This window comes from Cupressus sempervirens, chromosome 4 (genome assembly GCF_028749045.1).
Source record: "Cupressus sempervirens isolate cs-2001-9-10 chromosome 4, ASM2874904v1, whole genome shotgun sequence".
Lineage (NCBI taxonomy): Eukaryota > Viridiplantae > Streptophyta > Pinopsida > Cupressales > Cupressaceae > Cupressus > Cupressus sempervirens.
The window spans coordinates 55,588,991-55,606,665 of NC_143121.1; the positions used below are offsets into that span (position 1 = coordinate 55,588,991).

General features: G+C 33.7%; 1 protein-coding gene and 1 long non-coding RNA gene across 6 annotated transcripts in view; one reads left to right on the forward strand and one right to left on the reverse strand.

Annotated features, from left to right (window-relative positions):
• Window positions 1–9,781, forward strand: part of LOC149559912 (uncharacterized) — a 207,799-nt gene extending 198,018 nt beyond the window's left edge. For all 3 annotated transcript variants that reach the window (XR_016363638.1, XR_016363637.1, XR_016363635.1), the window contains one exon: window positions 9,284–9,781. This is a non-coding gene — a long non-coding RNA (uncharacterized LOC149559912). The remainder of the gene's footprint in view (window positions 1–9,283) is intronic.
• Window positions 1–15,095, reverse strand: part of LOC149559913 (transcriptional activator DEMETER-like) — a 212,555-nt gene extending 197,460 nt beyond the window's left edge. Inside the window, exons 1-8 of one of the 3 annotated variants that reach the window (XM_089824363.1) lie at window positions 14,808–15,095; window positions 14,638–14,680; window positions 13,416–13,496; window positions 12,362–13,286; window positions 10,463–12,192; window positions 10,315–10,417; window positions 7,545–7,635; window positions 6,258–7,362 (exon numbers count right to left, since the gene is read on the reverse strand). In XM_089824363.1, the coding sequence (XP_089680489.1) occupies window positions 6,258–7,362; window positions 7,545–7,635; window positions 10,315–10,417; window positions 10,463–12,192; window positions 12,362–13,286; window positions 13,416–13,430 (3,969 nt within the window). In that variant the 5' untranslated portion in view covers window positions 13,431–13,496; window positions 14,638–14,680; window positions 14,808–15,095. The remainder of the gene's footprint in view (window positions 1–6,257; window positions 7,363–7,544; window positions 7,636–10,314; window positions 10,418–10,462; window positions 12,193–12,361; window positions 13,287–13,415; window positions 13,497–14,637; window positions 14,681–14,807) is intronic. The other 2 variants (XM_089824362.1, XM_089824361.1) reach the window with 2 other exon arrangements.
• Between the last annotated feature and the right edge of the window lie 2,580 nt (window positions 15,096–17,675).

The window sequence follows — 17,675 nt, forward strand, 5'->3', positions numbered from 1 at the left end:
TTGATTAAACATATTCAGCCTAAGCCATTTAATACAAGAGAAAGAGGGGCTTCCAAACATAACTCTCAATATAACTTAAGTTAGAATAGCAAAACCCATATAGGATAAAGGGATGTTAATATTAAACCTAAATTATACTAAGGAACTTTAGATGTGCAATGTGAATGTAAATTGAACCAATTGATTCAATGACAAAGATGAAATAGATCTAGATACTATATGTATGCAATGATCATATTAAAATAGGAAATAAAATCTATGATATGAGATGAAGAGAAGGAAGAAAACTGACCTCAAAATGTGCAAGGGGAAGTGGTTTTTTTCTTAAAAAACTGTGGATCTGCTATTGCTACAAGACATGTGATAGCAGATCTAGAATTAGAACTAAAAACCCTAAAACCATGAAAATCTCAGATCTCCAGGTATAGGTAGATTTGGGTGACATCTACCAATAGGTTTATAGGATGATGGACATGTTCCCGAAGCACAGAAAAAAAAGTTGACCTAGAATATTCTAGAAGCTCACAACTAATACTTTTTGGGATCTGAATTTGCAATTCTGATAACCTATTCCTACACACAAGAAGAAAAAAAAAATTGTTGGGGGGCAGTGACTTGCCTTGGTCAAGCTCTTGTTTAGGAATCAAGCTTGAAAGAGACAAGTATGGAAAAGCATGTAAAATAGTAAAACAAATGCAATGATTCACCTTAATGAAACCCTTGTTAGAAGAAGTTTTGTTATTGCTAGATGTTGTTGATGTTGAATTCAATAGGAATATATGAAATCTCCACAAACGGAATGGATCTAATATTGAGTCATGGAGCCATGGATGTAGATGTGTACAAAAGAAGAAGAAGATGAATGCTACAATGTAGATCTCCCTTGATTACCAATAAAATGCTAGATCTTGAAGAGGAAATGCTCACAACGGATCCTTGAATCATGAAAACACCATGAATGTTTGAATACCTTATGAAATCTACTAGCTTGGGTGTCCTTAAGTGTGGTTGTGGTTTCTTCTTAATGTCTAGTGTATGTCCTTAGATGTGAAAATGAGGTGCTCAAGATTCCTTTTATACAAGTTTTTGGGCTTAAAAGCCAAAGCAAGCTAGTGGGCTTACCCGATTTTCAAAATTAAATCCCCTATACAAAACTGACCCCAAGACCAAAGACGCCTAGGGTACAGGTGGACCTAGATGACCTATACTAGTATAGGTCAACTAGTCGACTGATCGACCTATACCAAGGTTATCTCGAGGAGTGATAGCCCTGAGGTCTTGTAAACTGCACACAAAATTAGAAAAGAGGAGTCAAAGTGGAAAAGGGTTGTTTGTGTGAATGTATCCACGATCCATAAATCACTAAAGAGTGGGAGCTAAAAGGTCTTAAATTATGGGTGTTTCCATTTTAAGATGAAGGCCTATGTACTCGAACAAAAGGAGTAATTTGAAATGATTTAATTAGCATAAATAGAGACGATTCAGCCCAAGACATGCCTCTTCATTATTTCAAGTCACCTATATAAGATAGGAGCAACATTTCATTTTTCCATTAAACTTGAACATGTTTATATTTCCTCTAAGGAGCACATTTTATGGCTAAGAGGAGGCAATTTTAAAAGAGTTTAGAGGATGAAAGTCACTCATTTTCCCAAAAATCAGAATTGAAGAACAGAGATTTGGTCTTGCATCAAAGAAAATCCATGATCAAATGCATTTTTGCCTCATTTCAATATAGATTTTTGATCTATCTGGTTTAGTAAAAGAGAAGGATGATTTAAAGAAAAGATAGATGCAATTTTACTTCATGCAAGCTTTCAAACTTCTTTGATTTCATTTTTACTCATCATTTTGTGAGTTTAATGAAATTTCCCTTTTGTTCTGTGAGGTAATCTATGAAAAGGGAGAATCTTGGAGAGCAAGGAGATGATGGCAAGCTCAAGTTCAAGATTCCAAGCAAGGACACAACAAATGGATGCTACAAGAACAAGTTCAAAGAATTGAGGCAAACACGAAAGTTTGAGAAAAAAAGATAAAAAGAAGATTCCAATCCAAATTCAAGGTCAAATTATGAAAATAGATACCAAAGAACAAGTCATGCAAGACAATGATCATGGGTAGAAGTGAAGGAAAAGCATCATCAACTTTGAAAGATCCAAATGCATAAATATTCATCACTTTAAGAAGATCAATGTCAATGCATCAGAAGAGACATCAGGTGTGTAAGTGTAATCAAGTTCAAATAATGGCAATGAGAAAATCTCCAAGAAAAACAATGGAGAAAATGTGAGAAGATGAAGCAATTTGGGAATATTCCATCACAGTTGAAGGATTGATAATGTGGAGTATTAAGAGATATTTTCTCATCGCCAAAGAATTGATCAAGCTTATAAGATGAGGATGTTAAGGTGGTGCCCACTTGTCTTTAACCAATTAGAGAATTCTAGTTACACCTCTCTAAGAACATTCAATCATATTATGCCAAAAGTACAATTTTTTCATTGGCTTTTGACTGAACTATTATTTTCTTAATGGCCCATTGAGTGCTGCCTTCATGGAAATGGATGATGGTGTGACAACCCTTATTAGGGTTTTTAATGTGTAAATATTGGCCCTTGATCTTGACCTTCATTGTAATATAGCAACTATAAAAGGTTAGGGCCTTCTCATTTGTAAAGGTTGGATTTTAGATTCATTAAAGAGGAGATTAGTTTTAGAGTAGAGTGCGAGGAGATGTGCTGAAATTCCTTCCATAATGCTATCAAAGTAATTGTTGAATCATTGTTGACCTTCATGGTGAATTACTTGTGTTGCTTTGGAATGTTGCATGGTTTCTTCAATTCCTCATGTATATCAAATTTCATGTTAAGTAGAAGTAGATGAATGGAAGATATTATTGAGTAGTGACTAATGGTTAAGCTAGAGTCCATACCTTTTGGTACTTGCTGATTGCAAGTAAACATACAAGGTTAGTCTAGGCCTAAATTGCAAGTGTTTAACTTCTATTGGAAATGTTCATTTAGATTGCACTGGGTATTTGAATGAGTATCAACAATGTAAAAACTATTCTCTCATTTGTAAAAGATAGTACCCTCCTATGCCTAATTGACACATTGAAGCAAGGATTGGTTAGAGGTGCACTATCTCATCAACGTTGTCTTACAATTTTAGAGTTAGATAGAATTTCTAAACCCTTATCTCTTTGCATGTCATCTAGTTGGAAAAAGTTAAAGTCAATTTAATATCCATTGGGTGAATAATGCAAGTCCTTTTGTGATAACTAGCATATCAGATCATAAAATTGAGTGGAAGTCCACAATAAGAAGGAACCTTGAGGTTGTCTCATTTGATCACGCAAGTCATCTACATTGTTTAGCATATGAGCATCCATATTCAATTATTCAAGAAATTGTTGGAGTGTCATAGCCCCTAGCAGGTTATAACTCCAAAATTCATCAATTATTCAGATGTTTGACAATTCGTCAAACACTTGGAAAGTGAACTCAAAACTCAAGCAAATGAACTAGAGATGGATAAGATGCACATAACTATATATGGTACCAATATGGGAATTGATTCTCCACTCTTTCAATAATTTGATACATTCACAAATTGACTAGAAATTGATATCAAAATAGTGACAAACAACTAACGAGCAATTCCCCACTTTATTAAATGCCTTAGCACAATTTTCATTTATTGGACATGACACAATAGTGTTGCAGGTAGACAGAATAAATCTAGAAATGAAATATACAATAACTAACCAGCTTCCTGATCCCATGCAATTTGGAATATAATGCCAAGATGGATGCCAATCTGCATATTTTGTTTGCAATATGAATGATGCCAATTTGTAAATTCAGATCGCAGCCATGATCTAACAACAAACCCCAAACTACAGCTCGTACATCTTCAAATTTCACTCTCAGGGCGACCAAATGAATCGCAACCTCCCAATTGTGCAAATCTCAAACTCATCTAACCAAATGCTACTTGTAGATAATGCCACCCTTCAATAATCGGCCAATCCCTTCAAATAGAAAATGCAGATACAAATTTAATAATTTTTTCCAATGCCAGTGAAATTCTTCAACACAAAACTCTCCTTGGCCATAGTAAAACAATAGGAGAAATGGCCAATTGTATACCTCAACACAATTGCCAATGCAAACTCAGGACAAAATCTTAGATTTGAATCTACAAAATTTAGTTGTAGATTCAATGGAACAACTCAAATTTTAAACTCTTATACTTTAGCAAGGGCACAAACTTTAAACCCAAAAAAATCACAAAGGCAATAAAGAAAATAAATATTAAAGCAAATAAATATTCAAGCATGCTTTTCTCAACAAATGGGATTGTATTTATAACCTCCAGATTCCCTTTTGTTGCCAAAATGTAAATTCACTCAAGAAGCTTCACCACACAACATTAATTAGAAGCTTTCATTAAATTCTTTCACTTGACTTGGCTTAACTAATTAATATATGGCTCTTTCCAATCATAACTCAACCCTCAACTTAAGTGAAATTATAAAGTTAAATTATAACTTTATAATAAGCCATTTAATTATTTAATAATAATTTGGCCACTAAAAATATAATAACTCCCAAAATACTCATCATTTAAATATGTCATCTAAAATAGGAGTCACACCTATTATTTCTCCATGTGACCAAATGCACTTTCCAAAAATAGAAAGGGTCCATCTCAATCAATACCAACTTATCACAAATAGTAAGTACACAAAACTAATCCCAATCGAAGTCCAATCTAAGACAAATGAAGACCAACCTATAGCTTACTGAATTGTGGAGAAGATAAGACCCTCCCAAGCCAAGGCACTGCTTCTAAAGACCCTCTATCCACAATAATTAGCCTACGAGGATCACAATAATAGGCTAATCCCTGAAACTCCGGTGCTGGCAAAAATAGGGACATTACATGGAAATCTGGTGTTTACTCTCAAAATACTATGTATTCAATTTTGTATATTGTAGTGGAACAAGACTAGCATCAATAGGTATAATTTTAATTATACAAGCTAGCCCTATAATAACTATGATGGCATCTTTCTCTTTAGAAACATTGTGTTGACACTTGATGTATAAGTATCATAAATTATTTTACATATAATTTTTAGAATTTATGATTTCATAAAGCTAGTGATTTCGGTTCAAAATTGCTTTGAGTTTAAAATTTCATATATTTGTTTGTGGTTTTCCTTTTTGTGGTATTGTCTCATTATTTATCCGAGATTTCCTGATATGATTTCTAAGTTAACATCACTTACACATATATAGTCATGTGATTGAGATTGGAGACCAAGCGTTTACAAAATATGAATAGTTACCACAACATCAATCAAAATGAAAACCCTTTAAAGGATAGAAGATACTTTTGTAAAGTTTGCATGAGCATACAACCATAAGTATCATAATATTATCATTGATTCCCTTAAAACCAATTATATTTTTAAATGAACAATAAAGTATTTGTTACTTTTGGATCCAAGATTTCTATAGTTACATGCCTTTATTTTTATCAAAATAAAAAAGATTTGGCATAAAAATAATTCATAGAGGGGAAGATGGAAATCCATGATACTTGCATATAAGAACTCGTTAGGATAATTCGTCATTAAGGTGGAGATGTTAGAACCAATGGTATTCCATGGAAAAACCCTCTCATCAATAATATGATAGTAATAGAATTTTCAATATAATTGATTAATCAATTACAATCATATTTTACTCAAACAAAATCGTAGACACATCATTCTTAGAAAGATAATAGTAGATAAAAGAAGGCAATGTCAATTAATGTCAAAATGCTTCCAGATCCGATTGTATAGGCATTTTTGCGTCAACATTTCAGATCGCAGTCTGTGAACCATCATTAGGATATATTGATGCAAAAATACCTACTCAATCAAATCTGGAACCTTTTTGAAGATTATCTATAGATTGTGGAAATCTACTTGCTGTCAATGTTGATAAATTTTAGCTAGTATTCATTTTCACATGAATGTTAGCTAGTGATAGGTTGACTTGAAAGTTGAGAAGAAATTCGTCATCGTTAATCAATATAAAGTTTCTATATTTACCAATTCATTTTTAATATAAAGTATTATATTTTAACAAAAATATCATGCATTGTAAGTCAAAATAGCATTTTTTGTTAAAATATAACAAAAATGAGCATCTAAAGAACATTGGATTTTAAAGATTCAAAAAGGTTGTACAATAACTCACTTTGATTCTTCCTGCAAGAACATTGTTCATTCCACGGTCTTTAATGGAATCTGCAATATCTTCAAGATCGGCACATCTAACTGCATCCCAATTTACAGAATCTTTGCTATTTGGGCACCTTTCTTTTTTAACTGCACAATCGTTGAAGTCCTTGGCATTCCTTTTTATAGATTCCCAATCAAGTTTCTTCTTGCCACTTCCCTGGCTCATTTCCATAGCTGCTCTAGAAATGCCACTAGTTTTACTAATGGAATCTCTGATATGAAAAGTTCTGCTGATAAGATTTTTTATATGATTAGCTCTACTGATATGATCTTTGGTAGAACCAGGTCTCCTATTACTTCGGGGATGTTTTGGAACTTTTGAATCAAAATAATCATGTAGAGGAGTATTACTTGCAATTGAACTACACTGACAGTCAGAAACAACAGAGGCTTGTTTTCTTTCTTCACAAAATCTTTGATGGAAACCATGTGGAAAGGCTTGACCAAGAGAATGGTAGCTGATTTTGTTTACATAAGAAGGCTCTTCTCTTGCATGGGGATAGTCTTGATTGTGCTCAGAGTGTGTATGCACCAATCTTTCATTATCATCTAGTTTTATAGTTTCATCAATTTGCAATATATCAGGTAGACCTTGGGGTTTCTCACCAAGTCCAAGATCCTCGTGGGATATCTCCTCCTGAAATGTAGTATTACCCATTCCATTTTCTATTGTATTGTCTTGGACATATTTTTCACATAATTCTGGTGCTGTGTCCTGCCTCTGTAACAAATTTGTATCACAGACCTTGTCAGGGAGCCTACAGGATGGAGTCTGAGGGAGCTCAATATTGAAAGCTACCTCCTCCAAAGTCATCTCCATATGAAATTTAACATTTCTTCCCTCATTTTCTGCTTGAAAATTCTCAACTGATGCTACAGATACATCTGGTACTGTTACATGCACTGGTACGATAGTTGATTCATGATCCTTGTCAAGGAGACTTGATCTTGGATTTTGAGCGCTCTCGATACTAAGGCCCAAATTGCTTGAAGTTGTTTCCTCATGAAATTTAGTATTTTCATCATTAGGAAAACGTGAAGCAAGGGATATGAACGCCGAGCTATACAGTACATTAGAAACTTATTAGAATATCATAAAATTAATGGTTACTCTAGAAGAAAGATTATTCATCTTAGATTGATATACCTTACACTAAGAAGTTGCTTATATGAGCATCTATACTCATATAATTGCAAATATAATTATCTGGGTTCTCAAATAAATGTTTGAGTCTTAAAATACCTTGAAAGATGATCAGAAACATTCTGAGTTAGGAATGCTCCAACAACAGAATCAACAACTGATCCTTTCCAAGGTGAGAATTGCCGATTGCCTACACGCAAAAATACATTCTAGCTTCAAATCAATTTTATGTAGACCAAGAGAAATATATAAAATACTCTAAAAATTATTCCCACATTAAAAATATTCAATTTTGATACAGCTAACATTCAGGTTCGTATGACCCTAGGAATTCACTCATTTTCAAAACAAACAAATTTGGAAACCTATTTCACTTATATCTAAATCTATTTGCAGAAACATCAATTCACATGTTTGCAAACACCACATGCTAGAAAATTCTACCTGTAAGCTGTGTATGGCTAGTAGGCATTACAAAGAAATTATTTTAGACATTAATGAATCTTGAATAACACCTTTTCTAGATTTTGCACTACTGTTGAATAGATTAGTTACTAAATGACTCGTTTAATATCATGTTTCAAATTGATTTATAAAATAATGCAGGTTACAATTGCAAATTCTAATTGTGAGCTTACAAGTGTCATATATTAAACACAAATTGATGTTTTCTTTTCCGATTCTAACATATTTACATCTTTTTCTAGGGTAAAAGTGTAATATCCCCTTCTAGCACCAAGTCAATTTGGGTATTCCATTAACCTATTCGTGGGCTCTTGTAGTCTAAGTGAAGTTGGTCAAGAGATTTGGTGTCTTGTGAACGGCTGTATCAAGTGATTTTTCATTTTAGGTGTGTTCAAGACAGAGCTCCTATTTTCAGCATATGGCTATTTTGTGTAAGTTCCATTTCAGGCAATTTGTCTCGCTTCCTCTTAGTTCAAACTTCAGAATGAAGTGTTTTTGAATTCAGTGCCTTGATAAGTTCTAAGGTTGGAAGTCTATACTTTATTTATTCCAATTAAGTGCCTTTTATAAAGTGACTTTATCTTATCACTTTAGTGGCTTAAGAACTATTCCATGTTTTGCCCCCAAATACTACGCTTAGGAAAGGGAGGGGCAAGTTAAGTTTGAAAAAGGTTTATTTTGAGGTTAAAAGGTGATGCCAAGAAGAAGGAACTATAATATTGTTCAAAATTTTGAAATATAAGGGAAATAAAATTCAAATTTGAAGAGCATCACCCTAATTCTTCCCTCTGCATTACTATATTGAACTTTGAAGTCTCGTTTGCACATCAAGAGTTTTACACACTTAAGAAAACACTGCTGGAATGAACCTAAATGTTCTTCTAAGATTGATTGATGCTGGAAACACTCATCAAAAAAACTAATTTTGGTAGTGAAAGAACCTCCCTAGCTAGTTTGATATTTTCACACAGGAAACACCCTGGTTTTCATAGATTTTCCAAAATCAGGATTTGAAGAAAAAATGAAAATATAAAAGGTAATTTGATTGCCGATTCATTAGGTTTTCTTTTTGGTGACCCTAGTTGTAAAACCTCCTTTTGACATTAAAAAATGAAGATGGAACATGATTAATTTCTAGCTGATAATTGACAAGTATTGCCTTGCTGGTTGAAGCTACGGCAGTTCATTATCAGCCAAACATTACTTAGATTTGTGTTTGAGCAGATATGAAACTAAAACCAGTCCATTTATTTGCCATGTATGTTTAGAAGGTCAATCAGTTTTGATCAAAATGCTATTCCCTGTTAGTATGGAAGTGGAAGAGCTGTGGGCTACTTTTTATGAGCCTTGAAGTATCTTGAGAAATTCTGCAGGAGCATTTGGAAGCTGTCTTCTTGCTGCTATGCTCTGCGCAGTGGTGTTTTCAGTCATATTAACACCCAGATTGCATATTAAATCACAAATGTTTATGAGCTGTTGGAATTCGTTGGAGTGATTCCTAAGTGGTTGGACCTCTTTCCATCAAGTGGAAGTGCATTGAAGCAGAGATTTAAGGCTTGCTCGGTTGCAAACAATCACGGCCGTGCCTGTACGAGCATTTTACAATTTATATCAGACCTTAAATAACAGCTACAGCAGTCCAAACATTGGGTTTCAGATCTGTAAATAGAAAAAAGCCCTTTGGGCAAGCTATTTGCGAATGCAACCATGTGTATGTTTCCCATTTGATGACTTGTTCACCAAGAAATTGTAAACAGCAGATTGAAGGATGTATGAATCTTTAAATCTGACTTGATAACACAAGCATGTTAATGGTTGTATGTTTATGTTATGATCTCAGTTGACAATAAAGAGTACTTTGGTTCTGTTTATGTGATTTGATTTTGATAAATTTCTCATTCCAGCCCTTCAACAAGAGTTTATCTATTCATGAAACGAGGCTTCAATGCTGTGTGAATCTTTCAAAACAGACTAGAAACAGCACTGATGAAAGGATCTAAAAATCATATCAGAACTTTATGGCAGCTAAATGTCTGATTTGCATTTCAAGCTATTGCTTCCATTGAGCCAAATTTTAAAAGAAAATAGACAAAATTGAGGGGGTTTTATTAAAGAAAGTTGTGATTTGAATATCAAAAATGTATAAAATACATGTTTGCTACAAAATAAAACACAAATTATTCTAAATAAGAAAATTACTTTTCCAAAGTACAAGTTGTCAGAATGTCATAAAAAATAACATACTGTTAACTACAAAATAAACACCACATACTTGAAATCGTAAAAAAACTTAGTTCACCTGTTTTGAAAAATTTAGTTCTTCTACTGACGATAATGTCCCTAAAAAAATCCATCGAACATTTAAGATTGATTGTAAAGAAATTTAACAAAACTAATGTATTACCTTGCAAGACACGCATACATGCTATGAAACTTTCAGCCCTGTTTTTGAATATATTTCTCTCTTGATTCAACTTTTCTTTCTCATCATATGTGTCATTCTCAACCTCTTCCTTCCCTGTTAAAAGATCATCATATGTGTCATTCTCAACCTCTTCCTTCCCTGTTAAAAGATTAAATTCTATCTTTGTCTCTGAATTTAGTAAAACTTTTGGCCGAAATTTTTTTATCTTCAATGTTCCCAGAGAGCCCTCATATGGGATCAAAGCCAAGCTTTCTGCACTAGAAATCAAATCATCTTTCCTTTCAATAGGTATCATTTCTTTCCTGTTGTGTATCTGTGTAGTGTAGACCTGATCCTCATCAAATTTCAGGTTTTCTAATTTTTCTTGAATCGCATCCAATATATCTATAAATTTGACTCTGTTCTGACGATCATGAACAATATGTTCAGAAAGCACTTTGTGTCCCTGTTCATGGTTATTCTCCGTGCATAAACATAGAGTATCAGCACAATGTGCATGCTCATTGTTGTTTGAATTAGCTATTTTCTGTGTCTGAAAACCAACTCCGATACCCTGCCAATGCTTAGGAACACTGTCTGATGTCATTGCTGATCTATCTGTGCATAGCACAGCTGAATTTATTGGACATAAATTACCTCCAGCATTTTGAAAACCAACTAATTTCTTCCGAGGAGACCTTTTCCCTTTGAATTTAACAAGGGGATTTGTAGACAATATTTGCATTGTGAGAGCACTTGCATTCTCCTCATCTGAGATAGTGAACTTTTTTCGTGCAAGTTCTTTTAATTTTGATTTCTTCTTTTTCCGTGCAAGGACTTTCAAGTTGGCTTTTCTTTTTTTCTGTGGAATAGCTGAACTAAATTTTTTAGAGAACCCTTCATCTATACTTTGCAAATGGTTCTGAAATGTCCCTACCATCAGTTTTGCTTGTTCAGTAGCATTGCACAGAGACAACACTTTATTATTACATTTGCTTTGTACAGATACTCTATTCTGACAACCATCACTTTGAAATCTCAAAACCTCTGAAGAACCTGACATCTCTCCATTTGTAGTAGAGCTTATATTTGTCATAGAATGAAATGAATCTAATTTTGTTGAAATACTTGAGGCTTCTTTAGTTGATGTTGGAGTTTTTGCCTGGCACTGATTACCTCTGAAATTGTTACCCTTTGGAAGTTTGCTAGTACTACTATTAACTTGGATCTTCGACCTTGACTTTTTGACAGAACTACCATCTTTGAGAATTTTAGGACGATGCCTTCTCTTCTTAGGTTTTTGAGTAGGAACTTTGTTTAAATCGATCTCATGACCATGTTCTTGTTCAACTGCTAGTAGAGAAGATTTGAATTGTAAATGGAGTGTTTGGTCTTGAAAGGCAGCATTTTCTACCAAAGTTGGCGAAGATGACATGGAAGAAAGATCAGGAGTGAGTAAATTGGTCTGCTTCTCTTTTGGGTTCTGCCCTTTTGAAATTTTGCTAGGAGTACTACTACCTTGGATCTTCAACAATGAAATTTTGACAAAATTATCATCCTTAAGAATTTTGGGACGATGCTTTCTCATTGGTTTTTGCGTAGGAACTTTGTTTAGGTCAATCTCACAACTATGTTCTTGCTCAGTCACTAAAAGATCAGATCTATATTGTAAATGGAGTGGTTGGTCTTTAAGGGCATCATTATCTCCTAAAGTTGGTGAAGCTGAGGTGGAAGAAAGCTCAGGAGTGAGTGAATTGGGCTGCTGCTTCTTTGAGTGCTCAACACTTTCATGAATGCAGAGATCGGGAACCGCATTTCTTGCAAGTAGGTGATTTTGAGTATTGTTTTCCCAATCTGGTGAAGAAATATGTAACCTGTCTGTAAATAACAGAGAAAAAATATATAAGATCAGAACACTCATAACTGAATGTAACTTGCTTCATTAAAAATAATAAAACTATAGCAATGTACTTTTCTGTCTAGTCTATATGCATTATGCTGTTCACAAAACCTGAAAACAATTAGGTCTTGGAATCAAGGGCATTACCTTCATTTATGGAAGCAGGATCAACATTCTCATTATTCAAATGCCCTGTGCAACAATCATCACTTGAATCATATAACTGTGCCTCAGGGGAAACACTAACAAAAGGATGTGGATCTTCAGTTATTTTTTCATAACAGATCAGATCAGTTCCTTCAATTGGCAATACACTTGCTTGATTAACTCCTAGACGAATGAGTGGTTGTGATATTTTTCTATGACAGATATCGACATCTGATGCCTGAGTTGAAATATCAAGAATGGCATCATTATTTGTAAAAGCAGAATCAACATTCTCGTCTATCAAATTAGTCAATGCTTTGCACCAGTCACCATTTGGCTCATATAACTCAGTATTAGGAGAATCATTAACAAGAAAATGTTGGTTCCCATTTACATTTTCAGAATCATATGCAATTTCAGACCCTTGATTCTTGAATTCACTGGAATCACAATTTCCCACAAAAGAGGGTTGTGGAAATGCTGCTCTATAAAAGCTTTCACCTGTCAGATTTGTATAAACTGGTAAGTCGATCAAACAATTAACTTTTCTCTTTTTAATATTAGGTTGTGGTGGTGTGTTGGGACCTTCTATCTCATCTTTACAAAAAATTGCACTCTCCTTGTCACCATTCTGAATTCCAGTCTGGCAGAGGAAGGAACATGGTTCTAGATATGTTAACAGCTGAGGGCATACATAAGCAATAGGGGAAGGCCATGGGTAGACAAATTGAACTGGGCTTGATGTACTTCTTTTCTTCTTAACGGCCCAAGTACAAAGGCTTGGGTGTTCAGCAACTCCAACCTCCTCTGTCTGCACATTTGTTTCCTTTCTAGCATATTTACGTTCACGTTTTTTCCTCTTGAGTGACCAGCCAACTTTTAGCGTTTGCCGAGCCCTTCTGGACATGCTTCTGGTGCATACATTCTACAATGGTGCAATAGTAGCTTTTAGTGATATATAAATCATGTAACTCGCATCTGTAACCAGTGGTGGAAGTTTTTACAAAAGTAAACTTAGTGAATGATTAGTTTTACAACTCATAGGATTACTTACCAGAGACCCAGACATATTCGCATTAACACTTTTCACTTGAGAGGCTACTCCATTGTGTTGAAACTTTCTAGGGCATCCATCCTACAACGTTTCATGAATAACTGTTTAGAGTTCTGCATCTGTAAGCTCACTAAAGAGTGCAAAATAAAATCAAATGTTTTCATTTCTGTCTACTTTTTCAGGATTTTATAAAAAAAGTCAAGATAATGCATGCTTTTAAAAGCAAGAAAATCAGCTTTTATATTGGGATTGCATATTTTTTATGAGGTTCTTTCAATAAGTATTGAGCTATTATTTTTGGTTAAATTTTGTTGATGAGTTAAGAAGCTTCTTGGGGTGCAGCTAACTCATAATGCACAGCATATATCCGTGAACAAGCATGTCTTTTCTCTTTCATATTGAATTTGACTTCAAAGGTTAAGTCAGAGGTTTGGGGTTCCAGTGAATTTCTCCTTAAAACTGTAGCTGATGCCAGAAATTGTTGTCAGCTGAATCCGTCATAATGAAACACGTCCCTAAAGTTGTATATACCAACCTCATTGTCAAAAGAGGCTGATTGGAGATAAATTTAAGATTTCTTCTTAGCCAAGCCATCATACTGGAGCTAAAAAGGCCCTAAATATGCCTATATTAACCTCCATGACAAAGAAGGTTTTAATTTAATAGTTGAATTAAGATGAGCGACCCCGGCGTATTAAATAAGTTCCTAAAGCTGTCTATTCTAACCACATAAGGCTTTAGCTTATCATTGGTACTCTAACAAACGAGCCATCACAGAGGAAGGAAATAGTAGTATTAATTCAAAATTATGAAGCATCTTGGTCATCTTAAAGCTGAATTTTCACTAGTAATGTCAGAAACAGTGTCTCGCATAATTCTCTACAGTACAGGGTAATAGGAGTTAGAACACACAGGTTAGAAAGAACAGTAGAAAAACAGATAAAGTGGGATTGAACTTCCAAAACTCAAAATGAACATCATATTGTTCAATCAAAAAGGCCAATGTGAACTCAGAGACAACAGCATAGTTCAATCACAAAGACTGATGTTAAATAGAACAGCAGCTAATTCAATCACAAAGACCAGCTTTTACTTTAAAAAACAATATAATGGGGTGGCGTGGATTGTCAAACAAAATAGCATTCTGGGTAGTTTATGGTTGAAGCAATCAGCAAATTTTAGTGCTTAAAATCTAAAATTAAAAAGGATATAATAACTGCACCTTGTGATTGCAGCTGACCTGACTTCTTTCTCCTTAACACCTCCTGACGCAGACAGAGCAAAATTAGTAAAAATTGTGCAACTCATGCAAATTGCAAGAAGCCATAAGAAAATTATTAGAAACCGTAGGGCTAGGTCTAATTAATTAGGGTTTAGTGATCATAAATTTACGTCTCTTTCGGTTGGAAAGCAAGCAAGACTCGTTACAAGCCATAACTTTAGATGCATTTCAATTTTTTTTGTAACAGATTCATGTATTCAAACTATAGCAACGGATGGATGTATTTAATATATATATCTTTTTTAACGGAATCATTTAAATGATGGATTCCTGGTGGATTCTTCATACATGCAAATAGTATAACAGCAGGGAAAACTGAAAAATATTTTAATTTCCACTAACAGAAAAGAAAGTGAAAAGAGATATCCTCATTTTTATTCTATTATTATTATTAATCCATTTGTCGCCTTGCATATCAACTCTATGAACAGTCGTGCATTTGTCTTCGATATAAGCAAACGTGGCTTTTTAATGTACGGAATAGTGTACATGCATCCCAAGCTCTTGGAATTATATGCACCGTACAAGTTTGGAAATTTGAGCAACTTTAGCAAACTTGTAGTTAGTTTGATATATATTTATTTATTTTTTATTTATTAGTTTTTGATCATCTAATTTCTATTAGTCATTGCTTTGGACAATGCTTTGGACAATGTGAAATTGGCAAAATAATCCATTTAGCTTGAGGTGGTGAGAATATTTTTTTATTAAAATAAATTTTTAAAATTTAATTTCTCTTTTTCAGTTGGTGCTGATGGTTTTTCCTATAGTATTTTATATTTTCTAGTTCAAAAATTAGCATGAAAAAAAGGATTGTAGAGAGTGACATTTGTTTGTTTGAGGATTCAAGTGGCACCATGCATGTTGAACAAATATTTTGTGCGGTTCCACATGGCTAGGGTCTTCCATCTCATGAAAGAGTCGGGTGAGACTAATGAATGGATTTGTAGCAGGGGGATCCCTCAAAATATTGTGGCAATATGATAGCACTGTCACACGACATGTCATTAATGTACAGATTTCATCACCAACAAGGAGAACATAATATATTGGGGGAAGCTGATCACTAGGCCATTGATTTTCAATAAGATTTATTTCATTCTAAGGTTGTAATTTTTTAATTGAGTTGTAGATTGGTGCAACCTTAGGCTTATGTTTTAATATAAAATTATAATAGAAATTAACATGTGCACTACTGTAATTTTCTAGCCATTTCCAACCAAAACATTATATCTCTATCCAAGCCAATGGAAATATGAAGTTACAATAATAGTTGAGTCTATTCATTTTCAATCTGGATGCCATTTTCCACGTGTAATTGTAGCTAATAGGTCTGGATAGTTCATCTTTGAGTTTGTAGGATTTAAGATCTATTATTTGTTGGCTAAACAGGCCAAAGAATGGAGTTTGTTGTTGAAGGTGTCCATATTATAGATAAATCCTTTTATTTTAAAAGGTGTTGAACATGAGCTCATTTTGGTATATTTGAAATTGATTATCTATGTTCTTAGGGTTAGGAATTTTTGGATTGAAAATGCAGAGGTGATGAAATGGAATGTGCAATAGGACTTGGTGCACTGCAGGTGGGAAATGTTGGGAGTGGCGGGGATCTTCATCCTAGAATTTTTTACAGAGTTGGGGCTTCTTTTTGGTACACTACAAACAAGCAAGAGTACTTCACTGACAAGACCACTCTCTTCATGGTGGAAATGATGTTGCTTGGATGGGTAGAGGGGTTGTCATGGCCAAACATAATCGAGCCTAGATCTGTCTACACTAAACCCATTTTCCCCAACAACAACCTTACTAGCACCAATGTGGGTTATCTTGGAGGTCTCTGGTTCAAAACCCCTAGGTTGGGCCTCAGTCCTTTGGAATTGAGGATGAAGGAGATCAAGAATGGTTGCCTAGCTATGTTGGTCGTCATGGGAGCTTGGTTCCAAGCTAAATTCCGATTTGTTTCTATAAGGAGTGATTGAGGATTCAGTCATCATTGACGTTTACAACTTTGACTGAAAGTGCATAATATATTACTCCCATTATTCCTTAAATTTTTTTGAATGTATTTAATAGCTCATCATAAGCTTCCTTTCCACCTATCTCATGTGGAGTTGTTCTTCTTTGTAATGGATCAAATATATAGAACATTTAAGCCTAACTAATTGCTCGAAAAAAAATCATAATAGAGGACACAATAAACTGGAATTTCAATGTGATAAAGAAACAACAAAACTAAGAATCTGCATTCCAACATTAAACTTGATGCACCTTTATAACTCAAAATAAAAGGAGTTGGTGCAGTTTTGAGATTTTGTTGTGCAAATATGCAGCATAGTATCGAAGTACATAGCAGTAGTTCTATATTTTGGAATTTTTAGAGAAAGGTTAGGTTTAATAATTCAACTTAATAATATAATACCAAACCGTAGGGGGGGCATATTGACTTTTCTGCCACAATTGAATTATGGTCTCTTTTGGTTGAATGGAGGCTTTTCCAATTTTATTAATCTTTCAATGTAGTTATTTTCTTATTTAATCAATGTTGTTATCTTTAAAATTAATTTCAATCTATTCCAATTCTTATATTAAAATTTATCATCATATTTGTTATTTTCCTTGAATTTTATGTACTTTTTTATTCCAATTCTTAAATTGAAATTTATTATCATATTTGTTATTTTCCTTGAATTTATGTTGTTTATTTATTTTATTTTTTTGAAAATATAACTTTTTATGAAATTTAAGTATTCATCTAAAATTTTATTCAATATATTGTAACTTAATTTTTCACTACATATTTTAGTTAAAAACATTGCAAAAATCCAAAACAAAATGTTTCACAAGATTCAAATTACTTATAAAATACCATAAATTGAATCGTGTGTCACTATAATCAAACCAGGCAAACATAATATAACTATTTTTTTTAATATATAAATATGTTTCTCTAAACTCAATAAAGTCTATTTCGTATTTCA